Source organism: Bos grunniens, chromosome 20 (assembly GCF_055505025.1).
Source record: "Bos grunniens cultivar Pamir isolate PY7600 chromosome 20, Bosgru_T2T1.0, whole genome shotgun sequence".
NCBI lineage: Eukaryota > Metazoa > Chordata > Mammalia > Artiodactyla > Bovidae > Bos > Bos grunniens.
Genome location: NC_141184.1, coordinates 63,157,742 through 63,177,860, shown reverse-complemented (window position 1 = coordinate 63,177,860; position 20,119 = coordinate 63,157,742). Strand labels below are relative to the sequence as shown.

The 20,119-nt window shown below is 37.7% G+C and overlaps 1 protein-coding gene across 3 annotated transcripts in view; it reads right to left on the bottom strand.

Annotated features, from left to right (window-relative positions):
• Positions 1–20,119, bottom strand: part of TNPO1 (transportin 1) — a 93,673-nt gene that overhangs the window by 38,800 nt on the left and 34,754 nt on the right. The window contains exons 1-7 of one of the 3 annotated variants that reach the window (XM_086362111.1): positions 14,046–14,173; positions 13,797–13,910; positions 10,984–11,059; positions 7,341–7,490; positions 4,351–4,457; positions 2,541–2,674; positions 1,818–1,899 (exon numbers count right to left, since the gene is read on the bottom strand). In XM_086362111.1, coding sequence (XP_086218237.1) covers positions 1,818–1,899; positions 2,541–2,674; positions 4,351–4,457; positions 7,341–7,490; positions 10,984–11,059; positions 13,797–13,901 — 654 coding nt within the window. In that variant the 5' untranslated portion in view covers positions 13,902–13,910; positions 14,046–14,173. Of the gene's footprint in view, positions 1–1,817; positions 1,900–2,540; positions 2,675–4,350; positions 4,458–7,340; positions 7,491–10,983; positions 11,060–13,796; positions 13,911–14,045; positions 14,174–20,119 lie in introns of those variants that run through there. The other 2 variants (XM_086362112.1, XM_086362110.1) reach the window with 2 other exon arrangements.

Sequence of the window (20,119 nt, the reverse complement as noted above, 5' to 3'; positions counted from 1 at the left end):
CTACCTGATGTGAAAAAACTCGCTGGAAAAACCCTGATGCTGGGAAAGACTGAGGGCATGAGAAGCAGGGGTGACAGAGAATTGAGACGGTTGGATGGCATCACTGACTCAATGAACATGAGTTTGAACAAACTTCAGGAGACAGTGAAGGACAGAAACCCTGGTGTGCTACAGTCCATGGAGTCACAGAGCTGGACAGTTTGGCGGCTGACCACTCGTTATCAGTGCCACCAGACTCAGAGGCATGGCTTCAGCCCCAGATAAAAACACTGGCAACCGAAGCAAAGGATGAAGAACCAGGTGAGCTTTACTGTATTATCAAGCAGCAAAGAAGTGTTAATATGGTATTTAATACTAACGGAAAATAATTTTAAATGTCAGGAAATGTTTTTGTTCCACTTGCTAAGTATGGTCCTGTGGAGTTTTTATTTTCAGAAAATTTTATTCTAAATTACATCTCTGTATAAGATGCTGGTGTGTCCACCATTGTTCTCTTTAATGAGCTATGAAAGAACACTACTGAGTGGAAATACTATTGTAATTACAACAAAAACTACTACTGCTTCTAAAAATAATAGCAGTAGCTAGCATGTGGAGTGCTTACTTTCCATCAGGCACTATTCCATTTTTAGCAAATACCTTTATAACAATCCAACAAAGTAGGTCTATTATTAGCTTTATTAAAAACTGAAAATACCAGTTAAATGAGGTGCCCAAGGTTAACAGCTACTAAGCTGTGGAGCTGGGATCTGAACCCAGGCAGTCTTACTCTCCAGACTTCTACTACTGCCTGTACTACAAGTGGTCCACTACCCTGAACAGACTGAAACACCTTGAAGCGTAACATTTCTTTATGTAGTATTAGCACAAGCACAGTAGGTACTCAGGAAAATGCATTTAAGATGCCTAGTTTTGTTTCAGTTTTCAAATGGCTCGAGGATTCTAATGGCTACTATTTGCACTTGATTGGTTCAGTTCAGTTCAGTCACTCAGTCGTTTAAGAAAGAAGTTTGTCAATTTAAGTGATAAGCAAAAAAAGACAATTTCTCCTCAGCTCTTTCTGGTAATTTCCCAACAGGAATACCAGCAGTATAGTCTCTGGAGGATCTTTTGTTTTTTTTTTTTAAAGAACAGCTAAAAAGGAATAGACTATTTAATTAAATTTCATATGATGAAAATAAAAGTGAAATACTTAAGGCTTTAATAACCCTTTCAAAATTGCTGTTACTGAGCAGAAGTTCTGAAAAGAAACTCTACTGCTTAGAGCTGAATGGCCAAAAAACTACATCTGTCGTCTTTCCGCTTTTATTAAAAAAAGTAATTTCAGAAATACTAAGATGCGCCAATTTTTCTCCCAAACCTCTCATTTTACACTGAAAACCAATGGAAAAAATAAAGTACTATCCTTCCAGTCTGAAGTCTGAAGTCCAGACTTCAGATTCTTTATCAAAGTAAGTTCATTCAACCTCTTCATGTTCCTATCACAAATGAGCTTGGAGGCTTAATTTCCATATGCAATTTGAATAGTAGATTGAAGCAGAAATTTTTATAATCAAGGTATCAAACAAACATATATCACAATGTTTATACAAGTAAAAAACTCAGTATGAGAAGTAGTTTTTTTTTCCCAGTTAATGAGAATTATAAAGTTTAACTGTATCCAATTTTAATACTATCACAAGCAATTTAAATATTGCCAGTTCATAATTATAACTTATTACATTTATAAAATAAAACTATATGCATTTAACATTTTCCAACCTTCTCAAAAGTAAGGTGGCGGGGGGTGGGGGGTGGGGGGGGGGCGGGAATCTTACCTCAATAAAGGAATCAATGTGCAACATCAGAGCTTGAGTTCTACTGATGATAAACTGATTGACACATGCAACAGCATGAGACCTAGAAACAAAATTTAAAATATGTTCACTGAAGTTTTTTTTTCCATTTACAGAAGACTGGCAAGAAATTAAATATTCCTCCATAAAAATATTATGGTGTATGTATAGCCATATGTACACACACACCAATAAGAAGACTGAGTCAAAATTCTCTATGTATTAACATATCCTTCACATTCTTTCTGTGTCAAGTGAAAAACGCAGGTTGTGGAATAATAATTTTAAGAAAGTGTAAAAGTGTCTGAAAGGACATGTTCACTCTCAAGAGTGGGATGTTGGATGGGAACATAATGAGAATTATTTTAGATTAAAAAACAATGGGTATGCATTCCTTTCGAAAGGGCTTCCCAGGTGGCTCAGTGGTAAAGAATCCACCTGCAATGCAGGAGACGTAGGTTCGATCCCTGGGTTGGGAAGATCCCCTGGAGGAGGGCATGGCAACCCACTCCAGTATTCTTGCCTGGAGAATCCCATGGACAGAGGAGCCTGGTGGGCTACAGTCCTTGGGATCGCAAAGAGGTGGACGTGACTTAGTGACTGAGCACACATGCAATCACAGAAGTACTAGGTAATGCAAAGTAAGGGAGTGGTCAGGTTTGTATCAGAATTTATAAGTGAATTTAATACTGGCTATATAGATACCTTATTTTTGGACTACTGTGCTTGAAGAACTGTAAAAATTTGGGAATCATGATGTTGAGAGGACGATCTAAAACATCACTATCTAAAATCTCAGCAGAATCTTCACAAATTTTCTGAAGGGCGCCAAATGCTCCCTGTAAAAGACATTTCAATTATTAGAATTAAAAATGAAGCCATTTAAAAAGCAAATTGAGGAATATTAACTAATTTGTATGGATTAATGTTCTCAGCCCACATAAAATCTGCATCATGAAATCCATATATTTAATCATCAATTTTAAGAAAAAATATACCACTGATTTAAAACCATAATTTAAACATAATGGCACATTTTAATTTTAGCATTAAATGACTCAGAATTAGAATTCTGGTTGGCAGGGATTGTAAGTAATGTCATCTAATTAAAAAACAACTTTTGAAGTATTCTTGTCAATTTTTAAATCAACACTAATTTTTCTCTTATTAAATATTGATTTGTTAAAACAATGTAAACTCTACTTTTATGTATAAGTCTATTTAACCACTGTATCACTTCTTTTTGAAATACCAAAAGAAACCTTAATTATCATAACTATTTACATATAAATCATTCACTGATAAAAATTGTATTCAACTGGCAATTTTCCTACAACCATTTTACAACCAAGCGGCTTATCTGGAGAGCTCCTGCATGGATCATCTAGCCTGTTAGTTACCTCAACCACCTCGTTTACTGTTTATAATCTTATCAGCAGCACCTTGGTGCTCATTCGCTACAGTACAGTTAACTCAATACTGTATGACAGCAGCTCCATGATTTCATGATTATCAGTTTAAACTTTTTATTCTTGCAAAGTGCTTGCTTAAGATTTTGGTCTTTATGTTGTTGTCTTTATACCAAAGCACTATTTAAATTTTCATCAACTGTTACCCTACAGCTAAGTATTATTTTTATTTTCCTATAATCTTAGTGTATTCCCAAGGCATTACTAGAAAACATGTATGTAAGAATGCAAGCTTTTTTCCTTCTCTTTTAAGGAGGGAGAAGAGTGACTTTTTAAGACTCCTTTTTGCTAGCTTCTCCTCTCCCTGGTCCTCTCTCCCCCAAGCCAACCTGGCAATAAATGATAAGTTAAAAAGACCACTTGATTCCTTTACATTAGGTTATTTTTATATCCGCCCTGCCTCCAAGCCTTGCTCTTTTTTGAGGAGATTAAGTCACTGCCTCAAGAGGCAAAACATCTAAAATGATTTCCATTTAAGACATCGTTTTCACCTGCTAATGAAAGAGATGGGTAAGATCCTCATTAGGTGAGAAATTACAGGAAAACAAATCCATACAGACTCCCTCTTCTCTCCCCAAATTGCTACTGACCTGATCAGTGACAAACAACAAGAGACTATAATTTATAATTAAAACAATACTAGATATACCTCAGACGTATCATACAAGAGGCACCAAACAACTTAGAGACACTGAAGATGTACCCATGGTCTGGGAATTCAGTACATTTAATTAAGTCCACCTTTGAAAAATACTACAACCGATTAAGCTTGACAGTAGCTTTGCTGATGATACATATACACACCCAAGAATAGCTCTAAAATACAACAACAGAAGATTTTTCCTCTGTAGGAAGTATAGTAAAGAGGTTTCATAACTTAACGGTCTTCATGGAAAACAGTAAGGTAAATGATCACTGACTTAAAACAAAAGGTAACTTTAGGTCTCTAAGTTTTGATGTTTTTTGTTTCAGAGGAATTCTTTTTTCTCAAGATTACTAATACACAACATGACAAGACAAATTATGTATGAAGCAAAAATCCTTACCTCACAAGTGTTGTAATCTTCAGAATCCAACAGGCTGCAGAGTTTTGGTAAGAGGTCAGGCCAATTCTGCAATTCTCCCTTGGAGGCTATAGTTGTGATCAAAATACCTTGAAAGAAAACATGTCTGTTTAGGAAATGTGACTGCATTATGTTATATATTGCCTTGTGGGCAACCACAAGCCAATGCCAAGCGCTTACATCATGTTCTTGCCGCGTTCACGTGCGCACACACACACATTTAAATGTTCCAAATCATGGTAAGACTTGCAAATCATGTCAATCGTAATATTTATCAAGGATCCCTGCATCATCACAGCGTATCTGTGGAAAATCCCAGTAGAAATCAGAGCCGTTTCTCATCTTGTTTTCTAACAATTCACCCTCTTTTTATTTTTAACAAGTATCTGTACAAAAGACAACTTGCTCTTCTCCAATAATGCCAAGAATACTTTTACTAATTAAAATTACTCCTATTTTATAAAAAATACATACAGAAGAGCAGAAAGAAAATACACCAAAATGTTATTAGCAACACTTAGTACTGGGTGATGAATATGACTATTAGATTCAACTAAAAACACATCAAAGAACTAAGAACAGCTCTCCACACAGAGTTGGACACGACTGAAGCGACTTAGCAGCAGCAGCAGCTCCGACTTAACCTAGTATCAAAGCTGTGACCCATGGTAGAGAAAGTCGATGAGCCATCGGTCAAGAACATTTCTACATGCCCACTCTTTTGGCAACAATCCCTCTCCTGGAGACAGGCCATACAACCCTACAACAGTTCCCACTTATGGGGATCAAGGATGAATCACTGGCAAGGTGATCGTGGATTGTGGAGGCTTGACTGACATAGGCTTACTGATCATGTCACTTTGACTGGATTATTTCAACTGTGTTGTGTAACTTAGCTCTTAGTTAAGGATTATGCAAATACAGAAATATGTAACAAAAAACTTTTGTGTCATTGTTTTTCTCTGCCTTAGAAAATTTAATAGTAGTTAACATAATGTAATATGCTTAGTGATTACAGATCTTTCAGCACCATAATTAAAGAGTATAAACTGACAGTAGGCAAATTATATGTACTTCAAATTATTAATCTGCAAAAGAAAATTTTTAGAAGAGAAAAAGTTCTCTTCATAGTTATTTTGAGAATTCAGTGATGTATACACAAAATGCAGAGCATATAATAATAATTATTACTGAACAACAAATTTTACTGTTTGTGTGCATAAATTCTCTTTGAGTTTTCCATTGTGAGTTTTGAGCGGTTGCTCCCAATGGTAAAGAGCTAAAAAATGTAAAGAGTAAAGTTGTTGGCCAGGATTTACTCCCCACTGAAAAAATTGAACTGTATGGTGAGGATCATTGTATTGATAGCATTTTAAAGATAAGTTACTTTCTGGTAAGATCAAAAAGCAGCAAGACTAATAGTAAATCTGTTCTTTCTTGCCATGTATTCTTTCCCAAAGTCAAAATATAAAGAGTTGGGGGAACAAGAAAGTTCTGGATCTGCCTAAAGGAAACCAAGCCATGTTTTAAAACAAGTAATAATAAAAATTAAACACAAGATAAAATTTGGTACTAACAGTCTGCTGACACTCACGACTTCTAAGACAGTATTAAAGAATGTTTGTAGACTGACAAATTCAAATTAATCTGGCCCCATATAATTGCATCCACTCACAAAAAAATTCTAATGCTACCATAGTTACAGAAAATGAAAAACTGTAATTTTCAGTGGATTTACCAAAGATGGGCGTGAAAACTGAGTACTCAGCAATACCCATTACAAACCAACCATACATTCTTTAACAGAAACAATTCTACGTCTATCTAATGGATTACCACACAGTCACTGAAATGTGGTCCTTCCAAATACACTTCCTTGGCAAGATTTCCAAAATGCATTCTTAAGATGAAAAAAAAAAATTAAGACTGGTATACACTCACCATCTTTTTTTTTTTTAAACCAGTGTTAAGAGTCTGGTAGAAAATCAGGCATACATGAGGGTCCACAAGAATAACCTATGGAGGGAGACCCTTTTCTCAATTATAAATGCCCTCTACATATCCTATTTAAAATGAGTGTTAATAATGGCAATGTTTAGTATTTGGAGGGAAGTTACAAAGAGCTTCTGTTTTGTAAGGAAGAGATAAACCAGGTACTTTTCAAACCCACCAGGAGACAAAATATATAAAAGCAGAGAACTTTTAATGAAAATGACTGATTCATTATGGAAGTTCTTAACTGAATCCCATTTAACCAACCTGATTAACAGAAGCTTTTCAGGTCCCCGTGAAATATGGCTGCGGAAACCCCATGGCATATGAAATCTACCCACTGGTCGGCTGTTCCATAGTACATGTTTATTTCTGCTTCTACCAGAGGATGTGTGTGCATACCAAGAGTCAGTTGTGTTGGTTCCCAAAACTACTTATTTCAGTTACTGTAATTAAGCATCTAATAGTATTTCATAAAGTGATAGAAATTTGTTCTTCCACTGAAAACAAGTTGAAATACTCTAAAAAGACTAAAAAATTGATGTTAATTAGGTATATACAAGGCAAATATTAAAAACAAGGGGGTACATAGTAAAAACCTAAAGTCCTACACATAAATTGTCTTACAAAGAAGTTTCTCTTTATATGTAAAAGAAAGTGAAACTGGAAATTATACCCCATGTATAACACAAGAAAGACAGTTAAAGAACTCAAAGGAAAAACAGGAGTTCTACACTAGCATCACTTTTTAACGGCCCATTTTAACCAACTTTGACAAAGCAACTACTAGTGAATCTGGTCTCAAAGGATCCAGAGAACTTTTCCTGTAATCATTAACATTATGTCAAAAGAAGCAATGAAAAATTTTCCCCATCACAATTCAACATGAACCGGATGACAAAATTCCTATGGAAATCATCAATCATGTCAGAAACCAACCCAGTCACAAACAAGATAAACAAAATTGTAACATTACTTACCTACAGTAGCTCTAATCAGAGGAGAGGAGTCACCAATATTGTTTAAACATTCACTCTTAATAAAGTCTGTTACACCATTTGGGAAGTTCTGAAAGTGTGCTTTCACATTATTCTTCAAAATGAGACCACTCAATGATCTTGTGGGTTCATCTGTAATAAAATAACACTACTACTGAGTTTTAAAGTCGTTTTCATTTCAAAATATATCAAGAATATAACTTTTAAAATATATTAAAAAATTGATTGTAATATTTCATTAATCTGCTATAACCAGGGGGGAAAATACTGTAAATGATTACAAAGGATTAGCTCCATGATTTATAGTTCAGGGTTTCTCAACCTTGGCATTGTTGACATTCTGGGCCAGGTAATTCTTTCTTTAGGAGTGCTGTCCTATGCACTGTAAGATGTTTAGCAGTATCACTGACCACAGGTGCCAGTATTACCTCTGCAAATTGTGACAACCAAAAATGTTTCCAGATAATGTCAAATGTCTCCTTGGGCACTGAGAAGGGGATGGGCGGGGGAAACACAACAAAACTGCACCTGGTTGAGAACCACTGATTGAATTTAAGTTTATATATGGCCAATGTACTCAAGCTTTATTGGAACCTGATGCAAACATCAAATTACAGATATGAAAGTATTAGTCACTAAAGATATCCTATTAAAAATTAAGTGGACAAAGAACATATGGGATCACCTTCACATACAAATAATTGCCGTTCATTTATATCATGTTTTTCACTTGCCTCTGAGCTAAAAAGAAAAGGGGGGAGAGGGTAAAACAATTTTTAAATTTCCAGAAGATTAAATAAAAAAGAATCTATGTAAAAGAAGTTTAATCCGTAGATGATTTAACAAATTCTGAAGAACCAATTTAATATCAGTAGAATATAACTGATGCTTTAAGAATCTGTATTATCACCAACAATATTAGCAATAGTCAACATTTTCTCAATGCTCATTACATACCAAACACTGCTAAGTGCTTTCCAAGTAGTCTGCATTTAATCCTCACTACCTCATGAGACAAGAATTAATTTATCTCCACTGCACAAACAAGGAAACTGAGGCCTTTGCCTAACTCACACAGAATAGACCATGAGTTGCGGAAGCCAAAGTGTCAACCTGAGGAGTTTGTCTCCAGAGCCTCTACTTGATGATGGCATAGTATCACCCTCCTTAAAGGGCTGGAAGACGTGTGGAACTGGTTTACGGAACACAGAATGCTATTTCGGCACTGTTATTTTACGTACTTTATTAAAAAAGAAAATAACCCAACTTGTTCTAGTTAGTTCAGTATGTCCCCAAAGTCTGACTGGTATTGAACTCTCCAAGGGTACAGCATGGGGGGACAAAAAGACTGTGTTTCTTTGCAAATGAACCATTAGAGCCACCACAACACAGCCTACGAGCCCTTTTATGTCACCCTCCAAAAATTTCTTCCTGGTTTCAATTACCACCATTCAATCAGTAACTTAGAAACAAAAGCAATTCTAAATTCTCTTCAAAGTTTAAAACTTCCATAAAATAAAAGAATAGCCAGATATTTAACTTCCTCAAGCAACACATGTTTTTGTCTTGTTAGCCATCAATAATTCAGTTGTATAATTTTATTTTAAATGGCATGTGTATTTACTTACAATGAACACACTATACCATTTTTACAACTATGATTACAAGATGGAGAGTTTTAAAAAAATCACAAGGTGAAAGGAGTTAAAATTAACTATGTCCTCTTTCTTAAAGACTCCTTTACTAGGTCTCAATTCTCATCTGCAGAGTGAGGGAAGTAGATGAGCTGATCTGAGGTCTCTCCATATCTAAAATTTTACTGCAAGAAAGGCAAAAAGGTTCCTAAATAAATAAGCATATTGATTTAAAGACTTTACTTATGCTCCTCCTCTAATATGGATGGTCACAATGCTAATTTTTTAAAACAGAAAACTAGATATAGCAACCTTGTGTTCCAAATAAATGAATAAACACAGGAAGAAATAGCAAATGTTAGTAAAACCTTTTCCAACATTTCATGGTTTTATAATTCATAGGTCTTCTGGGAGACAGTTACACACCAACCTCTCTTGCTACTTAAGTTTGTCATTTGTCTGCTTTGAAAAATACTTCTGATGTATCCTCATATCCCAAGAAAGTTTTAAGAAAGAGTATAACATTATAAAAATCTTAACATTTGGAATTTAAGATGAGGACAGGACAGAGAATAGATGGCTTGGTGAAAATAAAATTTTCAAGTAAAACACTTATGTTTAGAAAAATTCATTTACTAAATATAAAGTTCTTAAAGCATTATCTAATTACAACTTCTATGTGGGAAAAAGAAAATTTCTATATTAAGAAATAACACATCACATTAATATGCACTTATCAAACTAGGAATATTAGCTGCTGAATTTAAAGATATGCCAAAAAACTTTAGTTTTTTGCAATTTAAGTTTTGAACTTTCTAAAGTTTCTCTTACATGCTTCAATCACAAATTAAAATTCCTAAAATTAACTAGAAAATTTTAAAATAATTCAAAATAAATCACTATACACTGGCATGAAACATTAAAATCTGAGTAAATACAAGATTAGTGAGATTTTAAGGTCATTAACCCGCTCGCTAGCACTTAAGAGTTGAAACCTTACATATGGTCTGGTAGTCTAACACAGGCATTTTGTAGATGAAAGAGAGATGAAATGAGTGTCAGAGTTTAAGACTTATTTCCTAACTCCAAGTGTAGTGCTTTTACTAACTACAGAAGCACTAATGAAACACCGTAACTTCTCATTTAGAGGCCAATCAGTCTCTCAAAAATTACCCGAGTGCATTCTGAGTGTCTGACAACATCCCAGGAAGGGAATACTCAACTCTGAGAACACCTCTCACTACAGTGTAAGCTCCATGAGGACAGAGATCCTTATTATTCTGTTCACTTTCACTGCTCTTGAGCCAGCAAACTGCCTGGCAAGGAGTGGTGCTCCATAAATATTCATGTAATAAACAGAGTCAAGAGAGATACATTACATGTATAGGAAACAATCAAATGACTATGTCATTTAAAAATCAAGTTAGTTTTCAAGCTTTGTTATAAAAGTAATTTAAAATGGTTGTAGAATAGTTAATGAAAAGGTTTCATGTATACTGTTAGAAGGTTTAAAAAAGTTACAAGTCTATGAATAGAATGATTCTACTTTTTGTTAACAATTAAAATAGTACATGGCCATATAACTGAAGTACAGAATTAAGGCATTAACAATTACCTGGTGATGGTATTATACATGACTTCATTTTGGTTAAATCAACTTTCAATCATACAAATATGATCACCCATATAGTAAGTTTTTAGTAAATCCTACATTCGATTTGTGTATAAAAGAAATCAATCTCTCTAGCAAAATGCTTTCTCATTTGCGAAGAATGAATTTATTACAAAAACCCCCAACTAACAACTGACTGCTCATCAAGCATCCAAATGCTTTAGTAACACTTTCATTCCATATCTTTAAAGCAAGTGATTCCTACAAAATGAAATCCTTTAAAATGAGTAATTCTTCATATATTTTAGTACATCTTAAAGACTTATTAAAAAAAAATGTAAAAAACTTTTAAGTAGCTTTCAACACAAACCCTACTTACCTTCAGATTTCAATTTTGTAAGAACAAAAATCAGGTAGTTGTTAAAGTCTGGATATTGATTGAGTTGTTCCAGTTTCTAGAACAAACAGTAGTTAAGGAAACTTATAAGGAAGGAATTCAGTATTTTTAATCTAAAATCAATAATCTCTTTTGTGATTTTTAGGCCTGCATTTTTTTTTCAGTAAGAATAAAGTTATCCTATTAAAACCATCAATACACTATTCCAAGAACACACCAATGGCTGTGTTAAACCTCTTATGAGCTTTATGGTTAAAATATTAAACTATTTTACATCAATTATTTTCAATACAAGTAAGTCAACTTCCACCTTCAGTATAGGTGCACATTGTATGAAAAAAATTTTCAAAACAATTTCTTTGACCTATTTGAACTAAAAAAAAAACACAAACCTTAATCAGAAAGGTATTAACATATAAAATAATGACAAAAAGGAAAAGCATTCCAAATGAACAAAAACAAGTCTTTCAGAGATCACTTACAGAAATTAACCTTATAAAAATCGCCTTTTAACTTAAACACTATTAGAATTTTTCTTCAGAATTCAAGAAATTTACATAAAATGCTATTTATGTACAAGTCCACATATCAAATCTTATTATATAAAGTCACTGTTATGAAATTACTGCACTGCAATAGTTCTACAATTATCCCCTCTCCCCTACTCCCCCACCAGGATCTGCCATTACCAGTGACACACACGTGCAGGTTTCCATCCTGTGGCAGGCGACAATGACATACTGCTCTGCTACGTCTTTCTTCATGCCCTTTTAAACCCTAATACGCTTTTTAATAACACCTCTAATTGGGTTTTATTAGAATTTTCTCAGTAGACCTAGATCTTTAAATTAAATCCACTATACAAACTCCAGGCACACCATATCAGCTATTTATCACACACTAGAATATTCTCAGTGTTCAGTGGCCAGAACATAAATTAACTATCAACATACATTTCTCTAGAAGCTGTACTTTCTTTGACCAAAAAACCCTAGTGATTTCTTTTTTTAGTGAACAGCCAAGATTAACAGTATGCTAATATGCTAATAATTTTTCATAAATACTTCCTAATAAGGTTTACTTCCTAGGAACTTAAGCTATCTATCCATATTATTATAACGGTCTTTCTAAAAGTGCTCAAGTCTATACAAAAACAGTAATTACATTCTTTGCTAAGGAAACAAAGAACAAGGTCATCATTAGGCACTTTGAAAATATAGAGCAGTGTGTATTTTTAAAATACTATTAACCTTTATCTACTGAAATTTAAATTGTTCCTTATGCAGACAGTATACTATGCTCCAGGCATACAGAATGAACTGTAAATTTGATTCTTAGCCCAGGCACAGTACTGAGCATACAGAGTACTTAATAAATAACGCACTAAAACAAGAAATGATGATATACAATGCTACAGAATAAATTACAATGTGGTTTGTGACTTGGCTAACTTAACTGTCATACTAACACCTATAATTCATCAAAACTCAACTTCTATCATTTCTAAAGCTATGATAATACAAATTAAGATTGCGCAACAGCAATGTTTCAAATACAAGCTCCAATACACCCCAAACCAACTACTATTCCCTCAGTACTATGTAGCAAAATGGCTTAAGAAAAACAAACACCAAACCAAGCAGACCTAAATCATTAACACCTCCATTTTAAAATAATCAGTATTAATTAATCAAAAGGCTAGATACTCGCCTATTCGAGGTTTTAAATTACAGCAATGCAGTACTTTGAGAAACTTTATTTACCAGAGCTTTTCAAGTAATTCGATTTAACCCCAAGTTTATAGTATTTTAAACTTAAGTCCAAACTACACCAAAAGAGCTTACCAAATTCCGTACTAACCAATTTCCCCTCTTTATTAACAATAAAAATTAAGAGGCATTTTTGAACACAGGCTGAAGTTTTTAAACAATTAACTTCATCTTAAAATAAAAGTTATTTTATGATCGGGTGAATTTGTTTCCTTTATTAGATGCAGGAAGAGCTCTCCATTTGACCGCAGTTTAGGGCACTGCAGAGCGCACACACAGCAGAGGTTCTGGTTCTTCTGTTAAGCCTTTCTGCCAGTAAAGCCTTAGCAACAGGACCGCTACACCAGCAAACTCGGTCAAGACTTGGGTAACTGAGCAGACCGTCTCGAGCCAAAGATTTCTCACTTGGGAGGCAGGGAGCTCGCAACAGGTGTTAGCCTGAGCAGCCCCGAAGTGAGTCCCGAGAGCCCTCATTCCTAGGTCTCCGGCTCTTCAGGATCAGGGCCTGGAAGAAATCCCGGGCCCCACACCCAGGGAGTTCAAACCCCGCGCCGGCTCCACCCTACTCAGGCCGGCGAGCGCGACCGCGCACGCAGCGCGCCCGCCCGGCCCCTCGCTTCGCCCGCCGCCCCCTGCACGCCCGGCGCATTGTGTGGGCCGGCTCGCCGGGGGTCCGCGCCGGCACCCAGCCACTCCGCCTTCCTGAGCGGCCCGCCGCGAGGGAGGACGTGGCGCCCGGCCGGTGCACATGTCGCGATCGCGGGCGGCGGCTGGGCGCCCCCGGCCTCTTGTGGCCGGAAGCCGCCGGGCCAGGCGGCGGCCCGGGCTCCGGGCACGAGGGCCGCGTGCGCGAGGCGCCGGGCAGGGGCGGCGGCGGCAGGCGGGCCTTGCTCGCGGGCGGGCGCGCGGAGGGCGGAGGGATCCGGGAGCGGGGAGGGGGAGGGGCGGCGGGAGCCTCCCGGCCGGCGAGAGCGGGCCCGGCGCGGCAGAGCGGCGCGGGCGGTGGCGAGGCCTCGCAAAGGATACTTGTTGCACGGTTCTCTGGATGGTGGTGTCGGGGGACTGGGACTCCTTCAGCAGCTGCAGGATTTGCTGAAGCCCTTGCTCGTCAGGTTTCCACTCATACTCCATCTTGGTTTGCTGCAAATAAAGCCAGACACAGGAAGAGACGGAGCAAATGTTACTCCCCGTGCACAGGCCCGAGGGCTTCCCCCGCCGAGCAACCCCCGTTCCTCCCCGCCACAACGACCCTTGCGCTCCCCGGACGCCTCAGACCTGCCTGGGGCGCCCCGAAGGAAGTCTCGGACGGTGAAACCCGGGGGAACTGATCCTAGCAGCTCGGCCGCCAACGTCTGCTGCTGCCGCCGCGGCCGCTGAGCGCAAGGAGCCGACCAGACTGAGTCACCGCGAATTTGCAATCTGGCCCCTAGATCCGCTCACGGGAGCCCCCTGGGTCCTAGTGCCACGCAGTTTTCTCCAACCTAACCCAACTCTAGTTCCACCCAGATTATTACTGATTTAAGGGCTAATCTAAAAAAAGCAAACCCCCTGCGAGACACCTGGAGATCTGATTTGGGATTTTAATCATTTTAAATTAACATGGTTAATAATTAAGAATGACTGTTAATAGGGAAAAAAGCCTGCTAATTCCCCTGACGGCTCAACAATACTTAGAATAACAAATGTTTATATTTAAATTTGATATATAAAGTACTAAATACTAAAATTTAGTCTAAAATATTAAAAATGGATTGCATCACAACTCACACTTGAATAAACACTACATGTTGCATTTACATTTGCAAAACGACTGAAAAAAATGCATTCTTTCATAAACTTCAATTTTTGAACTCTTTAAGTTAAACTCCACCTGAAATAACCACATTCACAACTAATGACTTAGGGCTGAAGAAAAAAAACAAGAAAAAGAATGTAACTTTACAACTGGATAGTGTTTAATTCTATTAATGTGTTTTCACATACATTTTATTATCACTCTGGCCGGAGGGGATATTATTTGCCCCCTGAGTGGTAACTATAGAGCAAAAAGATCACAGGAAATGACAATAGTTAATTAGTTAAAACTGGGAGGAGTACAGGTTTCTTAAACTACTATGAACTGCATCTACTATAATAATGGAAACTATCCTATCAATGACAGTTTCTTTGAATGCTTAAACAAAACTTAAGTATCCAGCATGAATTATTTGTAATTCAGCATGAATTTGCTGAAGGAGGGGCTTTTTCATAACGACCTACTATTATACTTGATAGTTTGAAATCTGAAATTAGTCCCTTCCTAGTAGGAGTCTCTTCCTAGCTGGGGTTAAAAAAAAATTACCTGACCTTACAGTTCGTTTAAAAAAAAACACTAACAACAGTTAGTATTGTTTTTCTTTCTTATATTTGTAAAAAAAAAAAAAACGTTCCCTCTCTCCTTCACTTTTATTTTCTGCTTAATATCCTGTAATCTGGTTTTCTTTACCAAATTCTACCAACTTCCTCAATGACCCAACCCCCTAATCCCCAAACAAAAAAATGGTATCTGGACATAATATCTATTAATAATATTGTCATGTTTTTATTGGAGTCTCATTCTGTGTGTTTATATATTTTATAATGATGAGACTGTTGTTTCTGGGCCAATTCCATATATCATTAAATATTTAGAGTATTTTTAAAAACAAAGTATTCCATTGTATTTCTGTGCCATAATTTTAAGAAACGTTTAATTGATATGTACAATAACCTGTACAAATCATAAGCATACAAACTTATGTATGTTTATAAAGTGAATATACCTGGTGTAACCAACATCTGCATCAGGATAAAGATCACTACTAGTACCAAGGTTTCTCTTGTACCATTCTCGGTCAGCAACTCACACTGTGATCCCTATTATAATTTCTATCGTTAAAAACAACTCCCCCTTCCCTCCTGGCTTTTTTACTTCAGAAATTTCAAAAACAATTACAAAAACAATATTACAACACATTAAACAACATGGTTGTACAAAAAGTTAATTTAAATCCATCACTAAACTTACAGCCCTAACAGAATCAGTTTTACTAGTCTGAAACGAATCCATCTACACCTTTCTCTATTCGCAAACATATATATAGTTCTGGTTTGTATTTTAGGATCATGCCACATTCTGTATTATTAAATAACTCTACAACTTTTAAACACACAACATTGAATGGCCATCATTCCAGGCCACTACATATAGATTTAACTTTTCATTTTTTAATAGATGCACACTGGGGGAGAGTTCTGACAAAACATGGTCCACTGGAGAAGGGAATGGCAAACCACTCCAGTATTCTTGCCTTAAGAACTCCATGAACAGTATGAAAAGGCAAAAAAGATATGACACCAGATAAGCCCCCCAGGCCAGTACGTGGTCCAATATGCTACTGGGAAAGAGTGAAGAAATAGCTTCAGAAAGAATGAAGAGGCTGGGCCAAAGTGGAAACGATGCTTAGTTGTAGATGTGTCTGGTGGTGAGGGATTTCCCTGGTAGCTCAGACGGTAAAGCGTCTGCCTGCAATGCAGGAGACCTGGGTTCGATACCTGGGTCAGGAAGATCCCCTGGAGAAGGAAATGGCAACCCACTCCAGGATTCTTGCCTGGAGAATTCCATGGACAGAGGAGCCTGGTAGGCTACAGTCTATGGGATCGCAAAGAGTTGGACAGTACTGAGCGACTTCACTTCACTTCACTCACTTCTGGTGGTGAAAGTAAAGTCTGATGAAAGTCTGACGCTGTAAAGAATAATACTGCTTAGGAACCTGGAATGTTGGGTCCATCAATCAAGGTAAATTGGATGTGGTCAAGCAGGAGATGGCAAGAGTGAACATCGACATTTTACAAATCAGTGAACTAAAATGGACCAGAATGGGTGAATTTAATTCAGGTGACCATTATATCTACTACTGTGGGCAAGAATCCCTTAGAAGAAATGGTATAGCCCTAATAGTCAACAAAGGAGTCTGAAATGCAGTACTTGGGTGCAATCTCAAAAATGACAGAATGATCTCTGTTTGTTTCCAAGGCAAACCATTCAATATCACAGAAATTCAAGTCCATGTCCCAACCACTAATGCTGAAGAAGATGAAGTTGAATGGTTCTATGAAGACCTACTGGAGAAGGCAATGGCACCCCACTCCAGTACTCTCGCCTGGAAAATCCCATGGACGGAGGAGCCTGGTAGGGTGCAGTCCACGGGGTCGCTAGGAGTCAGACATGACAGAGCGACTTCACTTTCACTTTTCACTTTCATGCATTGGAGAAGGAAATGGCAGCCCACTCCAGTGTTCTTGCCTGGAGAATCCCAGGGACGGGGAAGCCTGGTGGGCTGCCATCTCTGGGGTCGCACAGAGCCGGACACGACTGAAGTGACTTAGCAGCAGCAGCAGCACCAGCATGAAGATCTACAAGACCTAGAACTAACACCAAAAAAGAGGTCCTTTTCATTATAGGGGATTGGAGTGCAAAAGTAGAAGTCAAGAGATACCTGGAGAAACAGGCAAGTTTGGCCTTGGAGTACAATATGAAGCAAGGCAAAGGCTAACAGAGTTTTGCCAAGAGGACACACTTGGTCATTGTAAACACCCTTTTCCAACAACATGAGACAACACTACACGTGGACATCACCAGATGGTCAATACTGAAATCAGACTGATTATGTTCTTTGCAGCTGAAGATGGAGAAACTCCATACACTCAGCAAAAACAAGACCAGGAGCTGCCTGTGGCTCAGATTATGAGCTCCTTATTGCAAAATTCAGGCTTTAAACTGAACAAAGTAGGGGAAACCATGAGGCTATTCAGGTATGACCTAAACATATCCCTTATGAGAATACAGTGGAGGTGATGAATAGATTCAAGGGATGAGATCTGGTAGACAGAGTGTCTGAAGAACTATGAATGCAGGTTCCTAACACTGTACAGGAGGTGGTGGTCAAAACCATCCCAAAGAAAGAGAAATGCAAGAAGACAAAGTGGTTGTTTGAGGAAGCCTTACAAATAGTTGAAAAAAGAAGACAAGAGAAAAGCAAAGGAGAAAGGGAAAGGCATACCCAATTGAATGCAGAGTTCCAGAGAATGGCAAGGAGAGATAAGAAAGCCTTCTTAAGTAAACAATGCAAAATAGAGGAAAACAACAGAATGGGGAAGACAGATCTTTTCAAGAAACTTGGGAGATACCAAGGGAATATTTCATGCAAAGATGGACGTAATAAAGGAAAGAAACAGAAGAACCTAACAGAAGCAGAAGAGATTAAGAAAAGGTGGGCAAGAATACATAAAAGAACTATATAAAAATACACAAAAGAACTATATCCATGGTTATATTGATAACCATGTGGTGTAGTCACTCACCTAGAGCCAGACATCCTGGAGTGTTGAAGTCAAGTGTGCCTTAGAAAGCATTACTAAGAACAAAGCTAATGGAGGTAGTAGAATTTCTACTGAGCTACTGAGCTATTTCAAATCCTAAAATATGATGCTGTTAAAGTGCTGCACTCAATATGTCAGTAAATTTGAAAACTCAGTAGTGGCCACAGGACTGGAAAAGGTCAGTTTTCAAAGAAGGGCCATGCCAAAGAATGTCCAAACTCCTGCACAATTGCATTCAAGTCAGATGCTAACAAGGTAAAGTTTAAAATTATTCAAGCTAGGTTTCAACATTATGTGAACTGAAAACTTCCAGATGTACAACCTGGATTTAGAAAAGACAGAGGAACCAGAGATCAAATTGCCAACATCCGCTGGATCATGGAAAAAGCAAAGGAATTTCAGAAAAACACTGACTTCTTCATTAACTAAAGCCTTTGACTGTATGGATCACAACAAACTGTGGGAAATTCTTCAAGAGACAGGAATACCAGACCACCTTACCTGCCTCCTGTGAAACCTGTATGCAAGTCAAGAAGCAATAATTACAACTGGACATGGAACAATGGACTGCTTCAAAATTGGGAACGGAGTACGTCAAGGCTATATGCTGTCACTCTGCTTATTTAACTTATATGCAGAGTACATCATGAGAAATGCCTGGCTGGATAAAGCACAAGCTGGAATCAAGATTGCCGGGAAAAATATCAATAACCTCAGATATGTAGACAACACCACCATTATGGCAGGAAGTGAAGAGAAACTAAAGAGTCTCTTAAAAAAGGTGAAAGAGGAAAGTGAAAAATCTGGCTTAAAACTCAAAATTCAAAAAACAAAGATCATGGCATCCTGTCCCATCACTCATGGCAAACAGATGGGGAAAAAAATGGAAGCAGTGACAGACTTTATTTTCTTGGGGTCCAAAATCACTGCAGATGGTGACTGCAGCCATGAAATCAAGACTCTTGCTCTTTGGAAGAAAAGCTATGACCAACCTAGACAGCATATTAAAAAGCAGACATCACTCTGCTGACAAAGGTCCATAGAGAGAATGCTATCTTCCCATGTGGTGCTAGTGGTAAAGAATCCACTTGTCAATGCAGGAGACATTAAGAGATGTGAGTTTGATCCCTGGGTTGGGAAGATCCCCTGGAGAAGGGAATAGCAACCCATTCCAGTATTTCTGTCTGGCAAATCCCAAGGACAGAGGAGCCTGGCTGGCTACAGTCCACAGGGTTGCAAAGAGTCAGACACAACTCTTTCCAGTAGTCATGTACAGATGTGAGAGGTGAAACATAAAGAGGGCTGAGCACTGAAGAACTGATGCTTTTGAATTGCGGTACTGGAGAACATTCCTGAGAGTCCCTTGGACTACAAGGAGATCAAACCAGTCCATCCTAAAGGAAACCAACACTGAATATTCAGTGGAAGGACTGATGCTGAAGCCAATACTTTGGCCACCTGATGCTAAGAGCCGACTCAGTGGAGAAGACCCTGATGCTGGGAAAGACTGAAGGCAGGAGGAGACAGAATGAGTTGGTTGGATGGCATTATCAACTCAATGGACATGAGTTTGAGCAAACCCTGGGAGATAGTTAAGGAAAGGGAATCTTGGCGTGTTGCAGTCCATTGGGTGGCAAAGAGTCAGACACGACTGAGTGACTCAACAGCAACAATAACAAAATACACATAATACAAAATTTAGCATTTTAACCATTTAAAGTGTACAATTTAGTGGCATTACGTACATTTTCACTGTTGTGCAACCACTGCCATCTCTATCTCCAGGACTTACTACAGTAACAGTCATTAAAGTTAGGAGAATACTACCTTAAGGTAGCGAGAGATATCTCAGGGTTATATGGATAACATCTGAAGTATTTCAAGCTAAATGTGCACACCAGGATTATGAGGTAGAAATCATTTACTTAAGCAGTGAACTACATCTATAT